Raw genomic sequence first — 21,644 nt, 5'->3', positions numbered from 1 at the left:
GGAAGTTAAGTCCCTGCGTTAACCTTAACGGCCTTTAGTGGATATGCGCCATTGAGGTCAGTGAGTGTCGCTAGTGCATCTCATTATCCCTTTCATAGTTGACGCAAGGCTCTTTCCGTGAGAAAACATAACTTACCATTATTGTTAACCTCTGAAGATATGCGGTAAGGCTTCACAGGACGTTAACTTTAGTAATAATAATGAATAATTAAGTAATGTAGCTTTGCGGATCTGGCCCTTTATCAGTAACCAAGGGCTGATGGAAACATGACACATCTAGAATAGATCTGCAGACAATATATTATTGTGCCATTTCGTGCAAAATGGATACTCTGTCAGTTTGTCATGTGGATGCTCCTTAGTTCTTGAGGAATGGAAACTAATTATTGACCAGCACTAATGCAAATATGTAGAAGATGTTTAAAGAATTGTTATATTGATACATTTTGAGTGGACACCGCCGTAAAAGTCAATGGGCCATCTGTGTCAAGAGTCGCAAAATCGAACTTTCTTGGCAAAAACAAATGCAGATTTATGCCGAGTCAAAATGGCACAATGTATGACGGAGCTTTGCTCCAAGTTTGCTCCACTTGTACATCATATGAGTGTTTTGGGGAATGTTTATACAAGGAGTTAGGGGAGGAGGTCTAGAACTGGAACAATTTCTCTTTCTCTTGACGTCAAATAAATGTGTTAGTTTTACATGGAATTATCATCTGCTCCTTAACGACCTGTTTCAAATATGCTAATGGACTAAATGCACACAGATGACATTTTAACTCCATGTTTTTTTTTGTTTTTTTTTAGCAAATACGCCATTGGTGTATATCTGCCAATTTATTTAAATTGCAATCTTTGGAAGTGTTCGGAGTTTCTGAAAATGCTTCTTTTTTGGGGGGCCCTTTAGTGCTTAAGCATGGTAATCTATTAGCAGAGATGTTTAGCCTCTGGATCACCCCCATGCTTGAGAACGGGAAAAAAAAAGTTTCAAAGTTATCATTTTTTTTTTTTTTTTAACTTTTGTCCAAATGTTGTACATTAGTCATGTAATCTGATCTGTCTTTGCAGCATTCACATAATTAGTGGAAGTGCCGGAGGGAATTGGCTTTTTTTCCCCAGCCATTTGAGAAACACTCCTAATTCCTGTGTATTAATTAGCCAGATTTCTCATTCTAAGTTCCATTTTGGCTCCTGGCATTATTCCAACAAATAATATCCTGAGAAAACATGGAACTCCTTTAAAAGTTTTTCAGAAAGACACAAGGGAAGGAAATACTCATATATTATTCATATTCACTTTTGTAAATTGTTTTATTTTTTTAAACTCATGCTATATGCAATAAATCATTAGGAAGCAAAATCATTATTTTGCCTAAAAGGGTTGGCTTTTCAGCCGTTTCCCAGCCCCTCTTCCCCCCAAAATAGAAGTAAATATCTCTGAAACTGTACAGCATAAAAAAGGTAAGGGTAACCTTTAAACCAGAGCCCCCCCCCCCCCAGTTTATTAAGGTGTAACATTGAATGTATATCTTTATTTATATAGCACCCACAGTGTACTCAGCGCTTTACAACTGAGACAATACAGGAAATTGTAATACATTAAGTGCAACCAGTGGTGGATTTTCCATTAGGCCCAATAGGTCCTGAGCCAAAGACGGCAAATTTTTGAGGTGGCAAATTTACCTTCTCACCCCCCCCCCCCCCGCCCCCCATATACAGAGGCCCCGCTCTATGCCGCACTGATTGGCGGGGAAGAGCCTGGTATCTCTGTAAAGTTCTTACCTTTTCCTTCGTGCCGCGCTCCTCCTTCAGCGTCAAATGACGCTGCGTCGTTACACCAGGTAAGTGTCTAAGGGCGGCAGTTTTGTAAATCCCCCACTGAGTGCAACAAACAAAGTCGGACAATAGGAAAGGAAATCCATGTGTCGGACGAGAGCTTACAATCTTAGTGATATGTTGCAAGACTTACAGAGGCTTAGATTGTAAGCTCTTCGGGGCAGGGACACCAATTCCTATTATTTTGTCTTAAGCGCTTAGTCGCATTATGTGTTATAATATTGTCTCACGTAAAGCGCTATATACCTGGGTGGTGCTATATAAATAAAGATATACATACATAGATACATACATAGATACATACATACAGCCAGGTGAGGGAATAAGTGCAGTAGGTGGCAGTGCTTGGTCACAATGTTGGTAGGAGCGACTATTTAACACAAATATACAGCAGTATGGATTGCACCTTTAAGTTAAACCTGACAGTGAATACCATATAAATGACCATATAAAGATGGGGATATGTGGTATTTTGTAATATACTGAAACAACACTGCCATTTAGGGCTAATTCCACAAAGCTCCATGAAATCAGTGCTCATAACGTGACATAACCTAAAACAGTAACAGACGTGCCGTTCCCTGAGATAACATGGTATCCTGAAAGCTAATTATATGCAGAAACAGAGCCGAACTAACATCTCATTAGCATAGGCTTGTCGCTGCGTTGTCGTGGCATAACGTTGCGTTACCTTCCTTAGTCAGTCTGGGTGTTCCTCCTACCCAAACCTTGAAATAGCGCTTCTGCGGAAGTGGAGAGAGCGGAGAAGGAATTAACACTATTTCCAGTAGCGGAATTTAAAAAAGAATGCCGCCCTTAGGCACCTCATGTGATGCCCCGCCGCCCCCGTTGCCGTGGCAACGCGACGCCGTGAGACGTTGCAGCAAGCGCGATCACGCATGCGCGGAGGGTGGGCTCTGATCCCATGAAGAAGTCAGTTAATCTGATGAAACGCGTAGGGACAGTTGTGCAGTTGATCCTCCAATGCTGCTGGCAGACCTGTTGGTAAATCCTAGCCCGTTTGTCCTTTGAATTTGATCGGGTGACGTCATTTTCAGTCCCGCCACATCTATCGTCCCCGGAGGGAACCAAAGTTCATCTGTTGGTGTGTGACCGGGGAGAGGAGTTGCGGTGAGCCCGATTTCGTGAGTTCCTGTTTGACGGTGAACCACGAGGACAAGTTTGGACACGGTGAAGCCACGGAGCAGTGTAGCAGTGAAGCGGCGGTTGCTGATCCTTTGGAGCATGAGTATTATCTCATAACATGCTTTTTACCTATCTATGTTTGTGAGTTCATTTTATGAGCCTTTTTGGGAAATTAAATATTTTATTGCACAGTAATGCACTAGGAATCGGCGCTTTTTTTCTTTTCTTTTTTTCTATGCAGGTGGTGAGGGAGGTCGTTGCACCCTCATTGAAGAAGCTGCCTGTTTCCTGATAGTGCTTTATTTTTTCCCCTCAATTGGACATTGTTTTGGGACTCAAAAGGACAGCTTGTATTATGCACCTATAGGAGGTTCAACAGCACTATATATGTTTTTGTATATATATATTTTATATGGCTAGACATCTATTTGTCAGGTTTTATTAATGTTATTGGTTAATATATTCATGTAATCAATACTAATAACTTATATTATTCAATCCACCGTACTCTCTGACATCTCCACACAGGCGCAGATCTTCATTGTATATATATATATATAAAGCAGAAAAAGCCGTGTTAGTCCAGTTGCGATAGTGCAGAATAAATGAGTTCTTCAGTATTAGGTGATATTTTTTTTATTGGACTAACAATTTACGTCATAGGACAAGCTTTCGAGAGTTCTCCTCTCTTCTTCAGATCAAGTAATACTGATATACAAAGGATTCAATGGCTAAAACAGTGTAGAGAAGAAAAAAACACAACAGATATGGACTGTAGATAAGGTAGGGTGTAAAAAGTGTTTGAAGCCAGGGGACGGTGACAAGGAAAGGTGGGGAGGGGGAGGGATGCTGGGGGAACTTCAGCCCCCCAGCATCCTTCTTCCTCCCCACCTTTCCTTGTCACCTTCCCCTGGCTTCAAACGCTTTTGACACCCTACCTTATCTACAGTACATATCTGTTTGTTTGTTTTTATCTACACTGTTTTAGCCATAGATTCCTGTGTATATCAGTATTGCTAACCTGAAGAAGAGAGGATAACTCTTGAAAGCTTGTCCTATGACGTAAATTGTTAGTCCAATAAAAAAGGTATCACCTAATACTGAAGAACTCATTTATTCTGCACTATATTATATATATATATATATATATATATATATATATATATATATATATATATATATATATATATATAAAGATAACAGCAGGCACTTCAAAGGCTCCAAAGAAATAGGTGCTTGTTCAACAAAAATAACAGGAAACCAGGTGTCCCACCAAGGAGACAAAAAACAGCACTCAAGGTATATTGCAAAAGTGTATTTGAAAAAAAGCAGGCACATATAAATCCAACGTTTCGGTCCTGTATAGGACCTTCCTCAGGGGCGTGCTGGAGAACACTGCCCAAGGAAAACATATATACCCATCACCCACCTGTGTGCATAATCAAGAACCAGCTGATTGTAATTAAAAACGGGAGTACTGTAGGAGCATGGGAGCCCTGTCATCACTGTGCAGCAGCTCAGCCTCGCCACTCCTCTGTTTACACTTAGGGCCTCATGCAGAGAGCAGCGCCAGCAGGTAAAGCGGCATTTTTTGGCGAAGTATAGCTTGAAAAAGGCAGGTAATGGAGAGTTTATTAAAAAGCGCCATTTTTTTTTTCTTTACAAATTTCGCATCGCGACTGGAGAGAACCTAAATCTCTCCAGTGTTGAAAACGGCCGTATTCAGAGAGGCGCGAACGCCATCTAGTGGCTGTTCGCGCCAAAAAAATGGCGCGATTTTCAACATTTTGCTTCGCCAGCAAGAAGCTGGAGCTCGGCGGCCGGTGGGGGAGAAAAAAAAAACGCGATTTTTTTTCCACAAGTTTCAACAGCGCTTATATCGCCGGTTGAAACTCTCCATATGCAGACAGGATTCTAAATGCAGTTTTATGCCCTTTCTGCATATGGAGAAAAAAAACTCTCCATTAAAGCTACTTTTTCTTAAACTCTCCAATTTATTCTAGCGCTGCTCTCTGCATAGGCCCCTAAGCTATCAATGCCAGACACACCGCACATGTGCGCCTGCGGGTGGAGCCAGTGAGCACACCAGTCATTCTAAGGCATCCCCCGTTGCCATGGCGATGCAACTAAAGCGTCTGTAACCATGGGAGTGTAGGCAGAAGCAGACTGCAATAGGGAGCAGGGGCACTGAGCCGTTTGAACATGATGACGTCACATCACCAGCAGCAACAGGTCCTGTAACCAAAATGAAAGTGCAGTATTAAAAACACATGAAGAGGTGAAAATATATACTCCAGATGCACAGTATTACTAAAAATTGTGCAACAATAATAAATATACTAATATCACTCTAACATGCTACCAAGAGAAATGAATAGTGAATGCAGATTTGCTTGTAAGAGTTTGAAAAAGCAGACATAAAGGAAAGGAAGGAACAGGAAGGGGGAGTGGAGGGAAAGGGGGATGGGAGGGAAACGGGGAGGGGAAAGGGGAAGATGGTGGGAGGGAAAGGGGGGAAGGGGGGGAAAGGGGGGAGGAGGGGAAGGGGTGCTAAGGAGCAAAAATGGGGTCACATAATAAGGCAAAAATAAGCCCAAAGATGAATACAGAAACATATAATTCTAACTACACAGAGGTGACAGATGGCAGTAAGATCCCCAACTTTAACTCATAAATGTATCTCCCTACAATGATACTACTGTTGCTACAAAAAGCAACCCAGATTAAAATCCTCATTAAGTCCTCTGGGTGCCATAGTATCAAGTTCATAGATGAGCCTTGTTTCCAATTGCAGTTATAATTTTCCTCTGTCACCACCACGAATGGACGTGTGCGCTTGCATAATAGGCATGCACCTCAGCGTTGCAAGGCTATGCTAAAAGTTTTATATATATATCTGGATTTCCTCCTTATAATTGTGTGCCGACTATATATATATATATATAGCCGGCACACACATATAAGGGGGAAATCCAGATGCTTGTCCCATAAAAGATAATAAAGGTGTATATTACCAGATGATGGTCCAGTAAGGATAGACAGCACACACGGGTAGAAAATTCAAAAGGTGTATTGAAGCACAAAAACCAACGTTTCGGTTCCTGCAAACGGAACCTACGACCCTGAGGAAGATTCCGTTTGCAGGAACGAAACGTTGGTTTTTGTGTTTCAATACACCTTTTGAATTTTCTACCCGTGTGTGCTGTCTCTCCTTACTGCACCATCATCTGGTAATATACACATATATATGTGTGTGTGTGTGTGTGTGTCATTTCTTGCGATATGTCCGGCCCATTGTCATTTTTATTGTGATGATGTCACAGACTTGTTTCTTCTCGAACCCATTCATTCTTTTTTTGTCTCTTTGGTTAATACCTGGCACACATCTCTCCATACTTCTTTGAGTTGTTTCACGCTTCTGAATTATCTTCGTATTTAGGGTCCAAGTTTTTCATCCATACGCGAGCACGGGCAGAATACACTGGTCGAAAACGTTCCTCTTGATGCACAGTGGAAGGCTCCCTTGAAAGATTGCCTTGTTTCTTCCAAATATGCTCCATCCCATCTTCATTCTCCTGTTGATTTCATTCAAAAACTTCCATCCATTGCTACTTGCCAAGGTAGACATAGTGTGAGAATCGGGCTTAGTCCCCGCCTCCATGACTTGTCTTATGACGCTCCTGGTGACGCACCTCACACCGACAGGATCGTGCAAAGGCACCATCCAAATGTCAGGCGAAGGACTCAACCAAGGGTTGACACTAACAGCAGGATAACTACTTATCTAATTCAATAGGAGCAGTGTTGAAAGAGAGGAGCCCTCTCAACTTTTCATGTGCTAGAGAGGAGCAATCCAGGAATATATAATCCGTTTAACCTTTCAACACGATTCCAGACAATCAAGGGTTAATGATTAAAGTGAAACAGCTGAGTCTCCTGACTCTCCCCTAGTGTGGGAGCAGCCTGGCGATATACAGAGGGTTGACGAAGCTGGTTATACAACCAGCTATTGACCCCTCAAGTGTATATGTCTCGCACTTTGACAAAGCCCCAGGGGCGAAACGCGTTAGAGCGCTGAGGGGGGACTTCTTCTCCCTTTTTAAATTTGTATTTGCCATGAATCAATAAAGGCACATTTTTTTGCACAGTCCAGCCTTCAGCTGTTTTTCTAAGCAGTGCCCGCTGACTACTTTCTTCATTGAGAGGACGTTCTTCTACTTATCTAATTCACCTGCGGTGCTTACTCCGCCCCATGACGGTCAAGTGGGGTGATGGCAATCAGCATTTACAGATGTGCAACTCAGCATCGATTGGTTCTTCAATCAAGAGGCAATCATTATATTCAGCCTTGTGCCTTTCATCTGATTGGCTAACAGTCCTTTATATGCTCACCAACCCCTGCTCCAAATCGGCTGAGCATAGTAGTCCTTAACCTGCGACAAAGTGCTACCCACAAGCACCTCGCTTGCTGTGTCTTGCTTTGCCTTGTGCAATTCTGCTAACCTTGTCTTGTCTCCTAGTGTCCTCAACCTCGGCTTGTACTTGGACTCCCACCTTCTCTTATCCTCGGCTTTGTAGCTGGACTCCCACCTTCTCTATACCTTGACCTCGGCTACGCATATCAACTATTCTACATCTCCAACCCTAGACCACAGTGAGTATCAGCACTATCCTACTTCTCCTATCTTGACCCGGCTACACGACTACGGATCTGCACACCGGACGCAGTCTCGCTGCTGCGGGTTGGTGTATTCCAAATCCCCTCCTCAGCCTCGCGGTTCTATCCTGTTTGTGGCGAGCACCCGTTACACATAGGTTTCGACTTCTTCTACTTCTGTTCCGTTCCATATATCTCAATCTTTGCCGAGTTAACAAATTTATTGAACAACACTTTTGTCTTGCTGAGATTCATACGGAGGCCGACTTTCTTCGGCGAGTTTTCCAACATGTGGCAAAAAAATACAGCGTAATCTGCAAATCATAGGTGACAAGTATTTACCATTGATAAGTATTCCTTTTTATTCCCAATGCAATGTCCCGAACAATCCTTCAAGTGTTGTTGTGCAAAGTTTTGGTGACATGGTGTCTCCCTGGCTTATCCTTCTCTTGCTTGTATCTTCATGTAATCTTGGGATGGACACAAGGCTAGCTTAAATAGAAAAGAAACCCAAGGATCAAATAGGACCCCGAACGTTTACAGCATATAGGAAAATAATCAAACTAGCATGGCCAAGTGAATGTATTTTCCCCAGAGGTTTTTCAGAATATATAAAAATGCCCTTCCTTGTTTTTTTCCAGGTGCATTTAACTGGTTTATATATACATATTAGTTGATGTTTAACATTTAGAATGTGTGAGCAAGGAATTAATGAGGTGTGTGTGTTCAAATGGTACTTCTACGCCTGTGATTGGTGGAGAAGCCTTATCTTTTTGAATAGCTTTGATCCAATAAAAAGTTACATGGAACCGGAACATTTGGAGGTAGAATTATATAAAAGGTAACGTTCTCTTTCCAAACTGGCAGACATCAGGTGCAAAGAGACCATATCCGAATTTCCGGCACTGTAAGGTTAGTAGCAATGTTAAAGGCGTTCTGCACAATAAATGGGGTTTATATTTGATATTCCTATTTTTCCTTCTTTTTTTTTTTTATACTTTATTTTTTTAACAAAATTATTTGATGAAATTATCTAAAGCTGGTTCAAAAATATGTTTCAATTGCAATTATACGTACGATCGGAAAAATTCAACTTTATTATAAATAAATAGGCTGTACTATGGGGTGGAAACTTTTTAGGCTGGGCGTACTGGGGTTCTGTGAAGTGTGAATCGTTTTTGATAGGGGTTTGTAGGTTCTTGTAATGTAGAAACCAATAGTTCTAATAATTTACTTTAGATTGCTTTTCGAAGAAAAAAAAAAAGAATGCCTGTGAAGGTATATTGCTACGCAGCATATTATGAAAATCAGTGTGGGTTAATTTGGGTACAGTGATATAGTATATAGTATAATAGATGGGCACGTATACAATGTATGGTGTTACTATTAAGGTCCATATTTAATAAGCTGTGCTATGCTATAAAACCCTTCTGACTTATTCAAGTGAATGGGCTTGAAGGGGTCTTTGAGTGCCGAAAAGGGTTGTATGGCATAGCGCCACTTGAACATGTCCCTAATTTACCTAAAGTAGAAATAGTGTAAGTAGAATGATGTAGATGAAGCGCTTTGGCTAAGCACCATTTAGTAGATCTGGGCCTAATATTCAGTAGGCTGTGAAGCTGTTTTTCCTGTCCCGAGCAGAGCTCAGTTCCTTTCAAATAAATGGGGGCTAAAATGATCTATAGCATGGGGAAGAGGGCTTCACAACATTATAAGCAAAATATAATGTCAAATAAAATATGTTTACCCTGGCGATTTTGGTAAGAAATAGCTTATAATTCTATCCCAAATGACTGCATCTTTTTGATCATTTCATCGTTCTCACTGCATTTATGTACGATTGTGTAAGTATTCCTTGACCAATAGCAGTATGTACTGTGTACTCCTTGTCATTTGTTGCTGTGTCTTTAGAAGTTAGGCTCGGGGCATTAAATAAAAGGATGTTATAGGCCTGAGTGTTTGTATTTATTACAAATCCAACATGTGTTATTAAGTGAGTGCAAAGTGACAAGTACCTGTGAGAGTTTAGAGCAGGGGTGGGCAACTCCAGTCTTCAAGGGCAAACAGCAGGTCAGCTTTTAAAGATATTCCAGCTTCAACACAGATGGCTCAATTAGTCCCAGCTTCAGCACAGGTGGCTTAATCAGTGGCTCAGTCTTAGACTAAGCCACAGATTGAGCAACCTGTGCTGAAGCAGGGATATCCTGAAAACCTGACCTGTTGGTGGCCCTTGAGGATTGGCGTTGCCCAACCCTGCTTTAGAGGCATGTACACACGCTATTAATTAATATTGGAGTTAATTGACATTTGAATGCATGTTTACTAAGCAGTGCTATGCCATTGGACATCTTCTAGCGATAGAAGACCCCCTTATCGCCCATTTAATTGAATGGGTTGTTAGGGCCTCTTCTGGAGCCAGAATGTACATTATAGCATGCTTAATAAATGCGTCTCTGAATGTCTTTAAAAGTATTGTATCCTGTTACTGCATTGAGTAACCATCCACATGCAGTACCATCACTTGTTATATGTGATTTAACCCATATACTGCCTTTGAGGCCTGCCTTGCACAAAGCACTGTGTTGTCAGCGCAAAAGGGGTCAACTGTCTTTTATAAAGCTACCCTGTATAGCTTTAAAATAATATCACAAGTCACTGATTTTTTTTTTTAACATAATATTCATGTTAAAATATTTTCTGCCAGCATTTTTGGTTCAGATAGAAATATTGAAGAAGACATTGGAGACCGCCATATTTTCTTTTAAATGTGTTTATTTCTCATGATAGAGTTGTTGAAGCAGACTGCAAGACGGCAGAGAGAACTCATCAAGCAGCTCACAGAATTATTATAATAGCTTAACAATCATGGCCTGGTAAACCCCACATCGCTGGTCCTACAGTATATGCTGGATAAAGCTCATACATTCATTTAGTGTTATACTGTAGCTACACTGTGTCACTGAAGATGAATAATTCCCCCAATATATTTCATGATACAAATCCTAGTAGCCCCACACGCTTTCATGTCAATGTAGTTAGTGAAGGGTATGACAATCCAGCATGCGAAGAGAACAAAGATCCACCACAGTATGAAGAAACCTCCTTTGCTAGTGAAGAGAACAGACTTACAATGAGTTATAGGCCCAGAGATATGAGGCTGTATGATGATGTCCTGCACAACGGAGACACTGTTAAGACAGAAGGAAATTTCCATCCCTATGACACCCACAGTAACACATATTACATGAAAACATTTGGACACAACACAATGGATGCAGTTCCCAAGATTGACTATTATCGAAACACTGGTAGTGTTTCTGGGGTCAAAATAAACAGGCCGAGCCTGGAAGAAATCCACGAGCAGCTATCAAAGGTAAGTTAAATGAAGCAAATGTTATCTGCCCTGTTGCGTTCTCTTTATGTGTTTACGGCAGGGGTCTCCAACTCAGTCCTCAAGGGCTACCAACAAGTCAGGTTTTAACATTATCCCAGCGTCAGCACAGGTGGCTCAATCAGTCCTAGCTTCAGCACAGGTGTCAAAATCAGAGGCTCAGTCTTTGACTGAGCACATGATTGAGCCACCTGTGCTGAAGCTGGGATATCCTTTAAAACTTAACCTGTTGGGAGGTCTTGAGGACTGGAGTTGAGCCCCCCCCCCTGCTCTATAGATACCCCAAGTAGCACATAGGGGACAAATCTAAAAAACATTTCCAGCGATGACACTTAGCGTAATATTGACCAAATGGTGTCACTCACTCCACGAGGCACCTTTCATGTTGAAAGACACAACTTAACAGCCCTTTCACTCGAACAGGCCGTATAGAGACATAAATATTAGGTTTTGCTGGCAGGTGTCTTGATGTGTAGCACTGCTTAGTAAATATGCCCCTTAGGCTTTTTTTATCTCTCTCGGACCAAGATAAATGTTAGTGAAATAAATGGCAGCGTGTACATGCATTTTTGTATTTTTTTTTTTACAGGGATGAGTTGTAAATGATGCGCTTTGTATAACCTTTTTGCAGTGATCAAAATGACGAGGCGGGCGTTATTAAAGGGGTGTAATGGCAGCAAAAGATTTCCAAGTGGGCTGCAGATTTCACAAATAAACACAAAAAGACGTACACAAATATGATTATTTTTATGATGGTGTGAATACTTGTGTGTAGAGTAAGACTATTGCTTTTTTTATGGCATGTCTAAATGCTATGGTGGGTCATAAACTGAGCAGTGTTCTGACACACTCTAACTCAGGGGTGCCAATTCCAGTCCACGTGGGCCACACCAGGTTTTCAGGGTATCCCAGCTTTAGCACAGGTGGCTCAAACAGTGGCTCAGTCGAAGGCCCTTCCGGCCTGGAGTTGGCCACCTCTGGTCTAATGTACTGGATGCATTTTGTAGCCAAAAGCTGTTTTCTGCTAGCAGTTTTTGTTTGCTTCTCTACAAGAGGATTGTAATAACGTCCGTTATGTTTCTGATCGACACATATATGTAGAAAGAGACATCCTGACTTGTGTCTCGCTGCTGCAAAACTGGAGCACAATAAGTGCAATAACACTGCGCTAGATTTATCGATGGGAAAAAAATATAACGGCTTTCTATGGAACGTTTTTCTTTTCATAAATGTGCTGTCTTGCACCAGTTATAATAAGAATGTTATTTCACACCGCGCGTTTCTCCCAATGGGACTCAAAGCGCGTCACAATTACAGTTTAGCACGCGGTACGCAGCTCATAGGAATGTTACAGACAGCCCCTCCCCAGGTGAGCTTACAATCTATGATTTGGGTGCCTGAGGCACAGGGAGATAAAGTGACTTGCCCAAGGTCACAAGGAGCTGACACCAGGAATTGAACCAGGTTCCCCTGCTTCAGTGTTGTTGTTGACAGTGTTGTTACCCAGGCATTAATATAACATATTACAAATATTATACCCATGTCCTGTATTGTACACATGGAACGAAGGCCCGGCTGTTTAAAGGTAAAACGTTATGGCCCATATCAACTAAAGGGTGCTACAATTTAGCATGGCCGAACTTGTGCTAAAGCTTTGCACCATTTAGTCAACATGGGTCTATACACTTTCATATGCTCCATCTGGGCCACCATGCACCAGTTTTGAACCTGGGAGGCTTTGAACACCCCAATCCATGTAGGAAAGAAAAGAACATTGCAGCTGGATAGTTACATTCACCACATAGGCATTCAGGAGACCTATTTTTTTTTTTGTTCACCCTTAGTGATTAAGGCAACCACATTTATTTACATTAATCAATAAAAGTGTGTCGAGGATTTCTAATTTAACTTGGGATCCAACAATGAAGGTCTTTATACAAAGAATATTTTATAGGGTTGCAGTTCGAATAATTAGCTGAACACTGTACTGTATATAGTATATCAAAACAATTACAAACGGGTGATTTTTCTCAAGGTCACTTGGAGGTGACTCAGAGTCTTAAGGAAGGGTGTCTTAATCTGAGCCAATTCGGTAACCGCTAGGACATTGCTCCCACCCTGTGTAAAAAGGTAGTAAAACGTTGGTACGTACGACTTAGTTTTCTCTCGAAAAAATAATTTCCGCAACAATAATGGAAAAATGTAGTTCACTAAGCGTTTATAGTATGTACTTTAAGTAATTGAAGCCAATTCTAAAGGGTTACTGTACAACAGACTATATTGTATAAGCTACATAAATGGAATATTGCTCGTTTACAAGCATATCATTTTAGTTTGTTAGTTATTATGTAATAGAAACCTCATCCTAACATTGTATGATTAATTTAAACCAAGATATTTATTGTTATTTTTATACTTACTGTAACTACACCCAGTTTATATAGTTACATAGTAGATGAGGTTGAAAAAAAGATATATGTCCACCGAGTTCAAACGATGTTAAATTAAGTCGACTGAGATACCCATCCTATATTTGCATTTGTATTGATCTAGTGGAAAGAAATGAAAAAACTTGAGTAAAGCATTATCCAATGATGTTTCTTAAGGGGCAAAATTAATTCCTCCCTGATTCCAGTAATTGCAATCAGATTTCTCCCCGGATAAACTATTTTGACCTATTTGGTATAGCTTTCCTTTCTAAAAAGATATACAACCTTTTTTTGAACATATCTATTGTATCTGCCATCACAGTCTCCATGGGTAATCAATCCCACATTGTAACTGCCCTTACTGTAAGGAACCCTTTCCTCTGTTGAGGATTAAATCTCCTTTCCTCCAACCTTAAGGGATGGCCCTGTGTCCTTTGTACTGCCCTTGTGATAAATAGTTCCCTTGAAACGTCCGTCTTTTGACCATACATATATTTGAAAATAGTTATTATATCCCGTCTTACACTCCTCTTACATTTCTCACATTTTCTTCCATTCTGTATTGGGGGTCTGTAATGCGTTGCAAGTTACCCATTGTTCTCACTGCCTCCAGCGCTGAAAAGGTTGCAGAACATCTAAAAACTTTCACGTAGAATTTGTCCACTGTGTAAAAACAACACAAAACAATTTCCATCGGTGCAAAGCAGAGAACATATATTACAGAGAATATCTAGCCATGCATTAGGCCAGATAGTAAAATCTTTTGTGCGTACGGGAGAACAGCGAGACCAACACGGTATGAATTTCCATAAATAAAATCAGCTTGACAGTACCTGTAAATAGAAAAGAGTTTCATTTGCATAATCGTACATGCAGCAACGAACGGTTTCGCGTGTCAATCCATCTTCACCAGCTTGACACATTCTGATGAAGCTGGATTGACACCACCTAAATGTTGATGAGGTTATGTGAATAAATCTTTTCTAAATTGGATGTTGTTCCAGGTTTATTTCATATATTGAAATGCGGGGACAAAGATATGTCACCTGGCATCAGCACATTTTTTTTCTTCTTCTTCTTAATAACGGAAGACACATTCAATCAAATACAACGAAAATAAACCCCTTTGGTGCTGGAAATATCAGCCAGACATTTCTCTACTTGTGGTCTGTATTGGGCTAAACTTCCTAAAATCAAGCCACAAGGATAAAGAGTTGGGGTTTTTTTTCTTCCCGTTCCAAGAGAAACTCTACATTCATATAAAAAAATATGGCGACGTCCCTATCAGAGACACATTGTGAATGTATTGATTTAAAGTTATATTCCGTTTCATACGGTTGCACCAAGGCCAAGCAAATAGCATGCAAACTGTGCCAAACGACCTTTGAGACTTTTTGTACACTCCATTCAGAAGTATCACTGATGGCAGAAAATGTATATTTACTTTCAAATGACCTCATTTGACCCGTTTTCTGGCTGCCCAGTGGATATCTTTAGGCATAAATGCAGAAAATCCCATTGACTTCCATATGGATTTTTCGACAGGAAATAGCTTCTTCACAATAGAAGACCCTATGGGTTACATTCTATATAAGTGGGCGTGCGTTTTTTTTGTTTTGTTTTTTTGCCACAAATGTCCCAATTGAAGTCAATGGGAATTTTCGTCTGAAAGCAGCCCAAACTGTATGGAGTAAATAGAATTACCCTGTAGGGGCTGGTGCCAATTAGGCAGTTTTCAGATTAAATTCCATATGGACTTCAATAGGGAATTTCGTCCCAAAACAGCCCAACCTGCACCTATAGAATCCACCCCTAAGTCCCAAACAACTGCAAAACGCGGGTAAAAATAACATTGCACCAGAGTCATCAATGCTTTTTTTTTTAAAAGCCCAGTTTCTAACAAGATTTTATTATTTGATAACTTGTTCTTTTTTTTTTTTTTTTTATGTCTTTTTTTCTTGCAACGGTTTTGCATTTGGGATACGGAAACAGAGAACTACTTATCCTTAAACAACAATCAGCCAGGAATGATGATATAATGTAACTGTGAGTTATCCATAAGGGTAGGTGCCACCTGACTTCAAGTTTTCTCAGGACAATCCACTTGGTGAATGACTAATCACAGCGGCAAACAGAGAAATTCATAGCGCATTAATAAAACATTAAGGGCCATTGTTGGTGGTAATGGAGTGTGAAAGAACACATTAATTCCGAGCATGCTGGAAACAACTGGTTTCAGGTGGCGACGACACTTTCTTTCGCCGGTTAAAACTTGGCCCTGCACGAGCCCAACAAACAGGAATATGCCGATTCGTCTGTCATGTTGAACTCCGCGCATTGTTCTTTAGAGCTATTGAGAAACTTCCCATCTTTCACACAAATGAGGGATATTTTGTAAAACAAACGTGTTCTAATGTATGGTTTACTTCAAGGCAGAAGACTTGCATCAACCAATGTTTAGCCAGATCCATCTAAATATCACGGTGGAATGGCTGGAAAAGAGGTTGATACAGAGCCACAGTGGTAGAATGAAGCAAATAGTCTTTTTTTTTTCACATTTGCTGGATTGCTTTTACCTTGAATCATACCTAGGGTTGCCAGGTGTCCGGTATTGAACTGGACTGTCCTGTATTTGGACAATCTGTCCAGTAAAAAAATGAGAGGTACTGTAATACTGGACATGTATGTGTCCAGTATTTTCTTCCCTGGACATAGTGACCTGATGCACCTTTCACCATTAAGTCCAGTATTTTTGGAGAAGCCACCTGGCAACCCTAATATACCCCCGTTTGTACATGTGTTTTAATCTACTCAAGCTCATTTTGTATCCTGTGGAGAAAAGATTTTGTCTGTTATGTTTTTATCTCCTCTTTCTCTGTGAAATGAAGCATATTGCTATCAAAAAGTGATGTGCGCTACAGAGCATTTCATGGCTGTGTGCTGCTATTTCTCAGATGAATACCACTTGAAAGCTTCTGCACCTGCTTCACTCTTTTACAGCGTCACGTTTTACTGTTTTTACAGCTTCTTATTGTGTTTGTTTTACTTTTATTTATGATGTTTTACAAACCAAGTATACTTACATATTGCATACCTGTGCATGAAACATGTGGGCTCTTAAAGCAGCAGTCCAGCTGACGTTTTTTAATTTATTTTTTTGATTCGGCTCGTGGGTGGGGTTCACTTAATGGCTGCAGAGGAGTATTGACTCAGTATCTGTGACTTTGTAAATGGTTGCTGTAGAAACAAAAATGACTTGTTACATTATAATACATAAAAAATGTCATTCAGAGTTGTTTAAAAAAAATCTACAAGTATTTTCTCATAGTACAGAATTGATTTATTAACAAAACACATGTAGGATATTGCTTCGGCTGCAGCTTCAAACTAGTTCTCTAAAGGGGCTAGGTCAGAAAACATTTAGACGTAAAAGTAAGATTATTGTAATGTCATTTTAGATACATTCAACATTTTGCAAGCATGAATAACATCTGCACCATATATATATTTACAATTCCTTTACTCACAGTACAAGTGAGTTTAACTGTGAAAAACGGCACATTGCTGCCTAAGCAACTAGAATGAAATTAGCAGGAGCAGAGAGTCCAAGGGTCACATCAAGGCCCCGTGTGAGGCGCCAGGTGAAGATCCCTCATGTACTCAGTATATTTGTGTGTAACAGTCAGTAATGCCCTCACTGGCTCTTTGGGTCTTTCTCGGCTGTAGAACGTAGCAGTGGCTCCCGGTTCAGTTGCCAAAGGAGATGGAGTTTTGGGAGACGAAGAAGCGAACAAGGAGGAAGAAGAAGAAAAAGGCGGATTTGTGAAATTTGGATGGATAAAAGGCGTGCTGGTGAGTCCAAACTATCAATAAATACTCCGGTTCCGAATGTATTGTCATGTTCAGTCAATGCCCCAAAACAGTTTCAGAATTTGTCTTATGTCTGCGTATGGTTGGTTCATATTGACCTGAATTTGGATTACTTTTCCTAACACAGGTCAGATGCATGCTAAATATATGGGGCGTGATGCTTTTCATTCGACTCTCCTGGATTGTAGGCCAAGCTGGAATCGGTATGCATTCAATTATTTACTATTACCTCTAAGCTTAAAGAGGCAATTCAAGATGTTTTTTTTAGTCTTTAAGTGTTTTAAATACAGGATTGAAGCAGGGGTCACCGAAGCTGAACCCCCGCTAATTTTAGCTCCGGGAACCCCCTGCTTTCGGAGTACTTAGTTCCTTAGGGGTTGCCGGTAGCCACTCCAGGGTTTACATTGTGGCTGCTTTTCAAAGCTCCCAGGCTCTACGGGCCAATAGGACGCTGTGATGTCATCAGGTACGGCTTCTTATTGGCCCATGTGACGCGGGAGCTTTAAACTGCAGAAAACTGCAGGGCGATCCCGGCGCCCCCTACTGAGGGAAGTATCTCCTGGAGCCAGGGGCTCCCGAGGGCTGAAATGAATGGGGTTCAGGTCCAGAGACCCCCTGCCTCAATCCTGTATTAAAAACTGTGTGGGGGGGGGGGGGGACTGCATACATTGCTCCTTAAATATGTGTTCTGTTTTTAAACCTAAATAGCAGTCAAAAAGGCCCTAACAGGGCATTGTACAGGAATGTAACACTTTGGTTTAGACAGCTTTACTAACCTTTACTGGACGAGACCCCAAAACAGACAACACAGATTATTTTGTTTTTTGAAAGCTTGACAAGAAAAGTAGCAGTTCGAGTTACTCAGAAACGGGTGAAGATATGCAAATATATGCAAAATGATATGCTTCTTTTCATTTAAACTCTTACTCCAGCTGTGACCTAAAGAAACGATTCGAGCCTCTAAAATTTTTCAAAAAGTTGTAATTTCCCCCCCCAAAAAATACGGCAGCCTCATACAACTTTAAAGCAGCAGTCCAAGCTGCTGTTTTTTTATTTTGGATTTTTTTTTCCCCTTTAATATGTGCAGCAATACAATCCACACAATGATAAGTAATTAGCTAAGTTGTTCTCCTGTGATCGATCGGCGAAGATAAGGCTCGGGGGTTTCACTAAATGGCTGTCAGTGCAGCAGAAGAGGACCAAAGATGCAAAGTTCTATGGGGAAGATCATGTGACCAGGCAGTCACTAGATACAATTGGTGCACTTCTAGAGAGAGGGCAGGGCTCAAAAAAAGGGTGTGCCAGAGCCTGTTTCCGAAGGGGATGTGACTTTGTAAATGGTTGCTATAGAAACAAAAAATGCTTGTTACATTATACTACATTAAAAATTTAATTCCCAAGGTTTCTTTTTTTTGTTTTTGTTTTTTAAGCTACAAGTATTTTCTCATGGTACATAACTGATTTATTGTTAAAAAAAAACACACATGTAGGATATTGCTTGGTCTGCTGCTTTAAATACTGAAATATTCTTCTGTACATGAGTCGCAGTGTGAGGATCTGGCACATTTCATCCACACCATCAATGCAGACTTTCCTTCCCACAAGAACCTTATAATTATAACATCATCTTCCACCTCATGAGAATAGCTCGTGCTAGCATGCACACATAGAATAGGGTCATTCTGAGGGTGTAGGAAAAGTGTTCCTTACTAGGGCAAATAATGTTACACGAATCTAAAAGCCCTCATTTCCATTGGTCTAAACTTCAGCACATGCAATGCCTGACAAATACCTGCTAGGTGACTTTATGATGCATATCAAATAGAATCTTACAGCCACGGGGACACCGCCACGTCTGTGCCCTTCCATAAAAATTGTGCTCTTTGAAACCTGCCAATTCTTTGCTTTGGGGGTTTCATGCGCAATTAGTTTTCTAAGGGCAGTTTGGTAACTTATTTAGGTCATTTAAGAGTATTACTTCACTCCCCGGTGTGAGAATTGCCACCAGCAGCTTACACTTTGAAGTAATGTCTCTTTCATTTTCTCATTGAAATAATTTCAGTGAAATGTATGTATGTTACAGTATATCTTTATTTATATAGTGCCATTTATGTACATGGCGCTTCACAGCAGCAATACTCGGGACATAATAATATAAATAACGCATAGTGGGAATAAGCGCTTCAGACATAAAAGTAACATCGGGAAACGGGAGTCCCTGCCCCGGAGAGCTTACAATCTAAGTGAATGTTGGATTCCATTTCAAGTCCCTTACTTTTTCTCATAAATTCTACAACTTGTATTGGACACGCGTGTGTTTAAAAGTTGAAAGTTTTCATATTTTTATGATCATTTCTACAAAGTTGGCCTTTTCAGTGGTGTGGTGTGTTTTTCTTTGGAATTGTAGTTTGAGTTTTTCGACGTCATGTAACAGTACATGGTAGTCGTGGTGTGTTATTGTGCAATCATGTATCCAACGTTAATGTTGCTTCACTATACGTCTTGAAAATAAAATAAACCAACAATGATAATTTGATCAAAATAGATCATTTTAGAATACGGCATAAAAGACCACGCATAGTCGGATTAACTTAAATTGTTCATTTTCCATGTTTTGGTAGTGGGGCTTAAAAAGGATTGTCTACTGATTTGTATCCGATTCCACATGAAAATGGATTAAGAAGTAAAAAGTGTCACAATGGGGGTTCCCATTTGCATATCATTACCCAGAATCCCTGGCTGCAGTGGAAGCACTGTTAGCTAAACGATAATGGAGAAAGGCAGGGTTGCAGACCTGCTTGAGACATACAAATGCACCACAAGTGATATTTCTATTTACTATCTTATACTATATTAGTGAAAGCACTGTATGCCTGTCTGCATCTCCTGTGTCGCTAGGGGAAATCTCATTGGTCCCTTGGCCCGCCCGTCCCCGCACACCTCTCATTGGCCTGAGGCGGAGTGACGAGCCAAAGTCCAACACACACACATACACACACCTCTCTCTCTCTCCTCTCCCCCCCCATCACACTCACCTCCCCCCCTCCCCGGTGCTCCACTCACCTCCCCGCCTCCGCTCCACTCTCCGCTCCACTCGCCTCCCTCCCGCTCCACTCACCTCCCTCCCGCTCCACTCCCTCCCACTCCACTCACCTCCCGCTCCACTCACCTCCCTCCTGCTCCATCACCTCCCACTCCCTCCCGCTCCACTCACCTCCCTCCCACTCCCTCCCGCTCCACTCACCTCCCTCCCGCTCCACTCACCTCCCTCCCGCTCCACTCCCTCCCGCTCCACTCACCTCCCTCCCACTCCACTCCCTCCCGCTCCACTCCCTCCCACTCCACTCACCTCCCGCTCCACTCCCTCCCGCTCCACTCACCTCCCTCCTGCTCCCTCCCGCTCCACTCCCTCCTGCTCCACTCCCTCCCGCTCCACTCACCTCCCTCCCGCTCCACTCACCTCCCTCCCGCTCCACTCACTTCCCTCCCGCTCCACTCACCTCCCTCCCGCTCCACTCACCTCCCTCCCGCTCCACTCATCTCCCTCCCACTCCACTCATCTCCCTCCCGCTCCACTCACCTCCCTCCCCGGCGGGGGGACAGGCAGTGGGCGGGCAGCCTGAGCTGCCACGCGGCGCCTAAGATGGCGGCGGCCGGAAGGACCCCCTTCCTCCCTCGCGGAGTAACTAAGATGGCGGCGGCCGGAAGGAGAGGTGACATACGTGTGTGTGTGTGTCTCACTGTGTGTGTGTGTCTCACTGTGTGTGTGTCACTGTGTGTGTGTGACACTGTGTGTTACACTGTGTGTGTGTGTTACACTGTGTGTGTGTGACACTGGGTGTGTGTGTGTGTGTGGGACACACTGTGTGTGTGTGTGTGTGTGTGTGTGTGTGTGTGTGTGTGTGTGTGTGTGTGTGTGTGTGTCACACTGTGTGTGTGTGTGTGGACACACTGTGTGTGTGTGTGGGACACAGTATGTGTGTGTGTGGCACACTGTGTGTGTGTCAGACACTCTAGGGTGGGGACCGGAGCTACGCATGGGGGGCGGGGGGCAGGAGCAGAGAGAGAGGGGGGAGCGGAGAAACATACAGGGGGAGTGGAGAGGAGGGACCCGTAAATTTTAAGAAACCCACCCCCCTTCCTGTCCACTGCCCCCCCCCTCCTGTCCACTGCCCCCCCCTCCTGTTCACTTCCCCCCCCTCCTGTCCACTGTCCTCCCCCCTCCTGTCCACTGTCCCCCCCTCCTGTCCACTGTCCCCCTCCCCCCTTCATGTCCACTGCCCCCCCCTCCTGTCCACTGCCCGTCATCCCTCCT

At 42.1% G+C, this 21,644-nt stretch overlaps 1 protein-coding gene across 7 annotated transcripts in view; it reads left to right on the top strand.

The window, feature by feature from the left end:
• Positions 1–21,644, top strand: part of SLC12A1 (solute carrier family 12 member 1) — a 90,920-nt gene that overhangs the window by 16,263 nt on the left and 53,013 nt on the right. For 5 of the 7 annotated variants that reach the window (XR_012788911.1, XM_075575656.1, XM_075575654.1 and 2 more), the window contains exons 1-4: positions 8,469–8,551; positions 10,427–11,012; positions 17,186–17,311; positions 17,457–17,532. Coding sequence is in view for 6 of the 7 variants with exons in the window: in XM_075575656.1 (XP_075431771.1) it covers positions 10,605–11,012; positions 17,186–17,311; positions 17,457–17,532 (610 nt within the window). In the remaining variant the exon portion in view is untranslated. Of the gene's footprint in view, positions 1–5,140; positions 5,261–8,468; positions 8,552–10,426; positions 11,013–17,185; positions 17,312–17,456; positions 17,533–21,644 lie in introns of those variants that run through there. The other 2 variants (XM_075575653.1, XM_075575652.1) reach the window with 2 other exon arrangements.

This window comes from Ascaphus truei, chromosome 18 (assembly GCF_040206685.1).
Source record: "Ascaphus truei isolate aAscTru1 chromosome 18, aAscTru1.hap1, whole genome shotgun sequence".
NCBI classification, from domain to species: domain Eukaryota; kingdom Metazoa; phylum Chordata; class Amphibia; order Anura; family Ascaphidae; genus Ascaphus; species Ascaphus truei.
The sequence above is the reverse complement of the archived record's forward strand: the minus strand, read 5'-3'. Positions and strand labels throughout refer to the sequence as shown.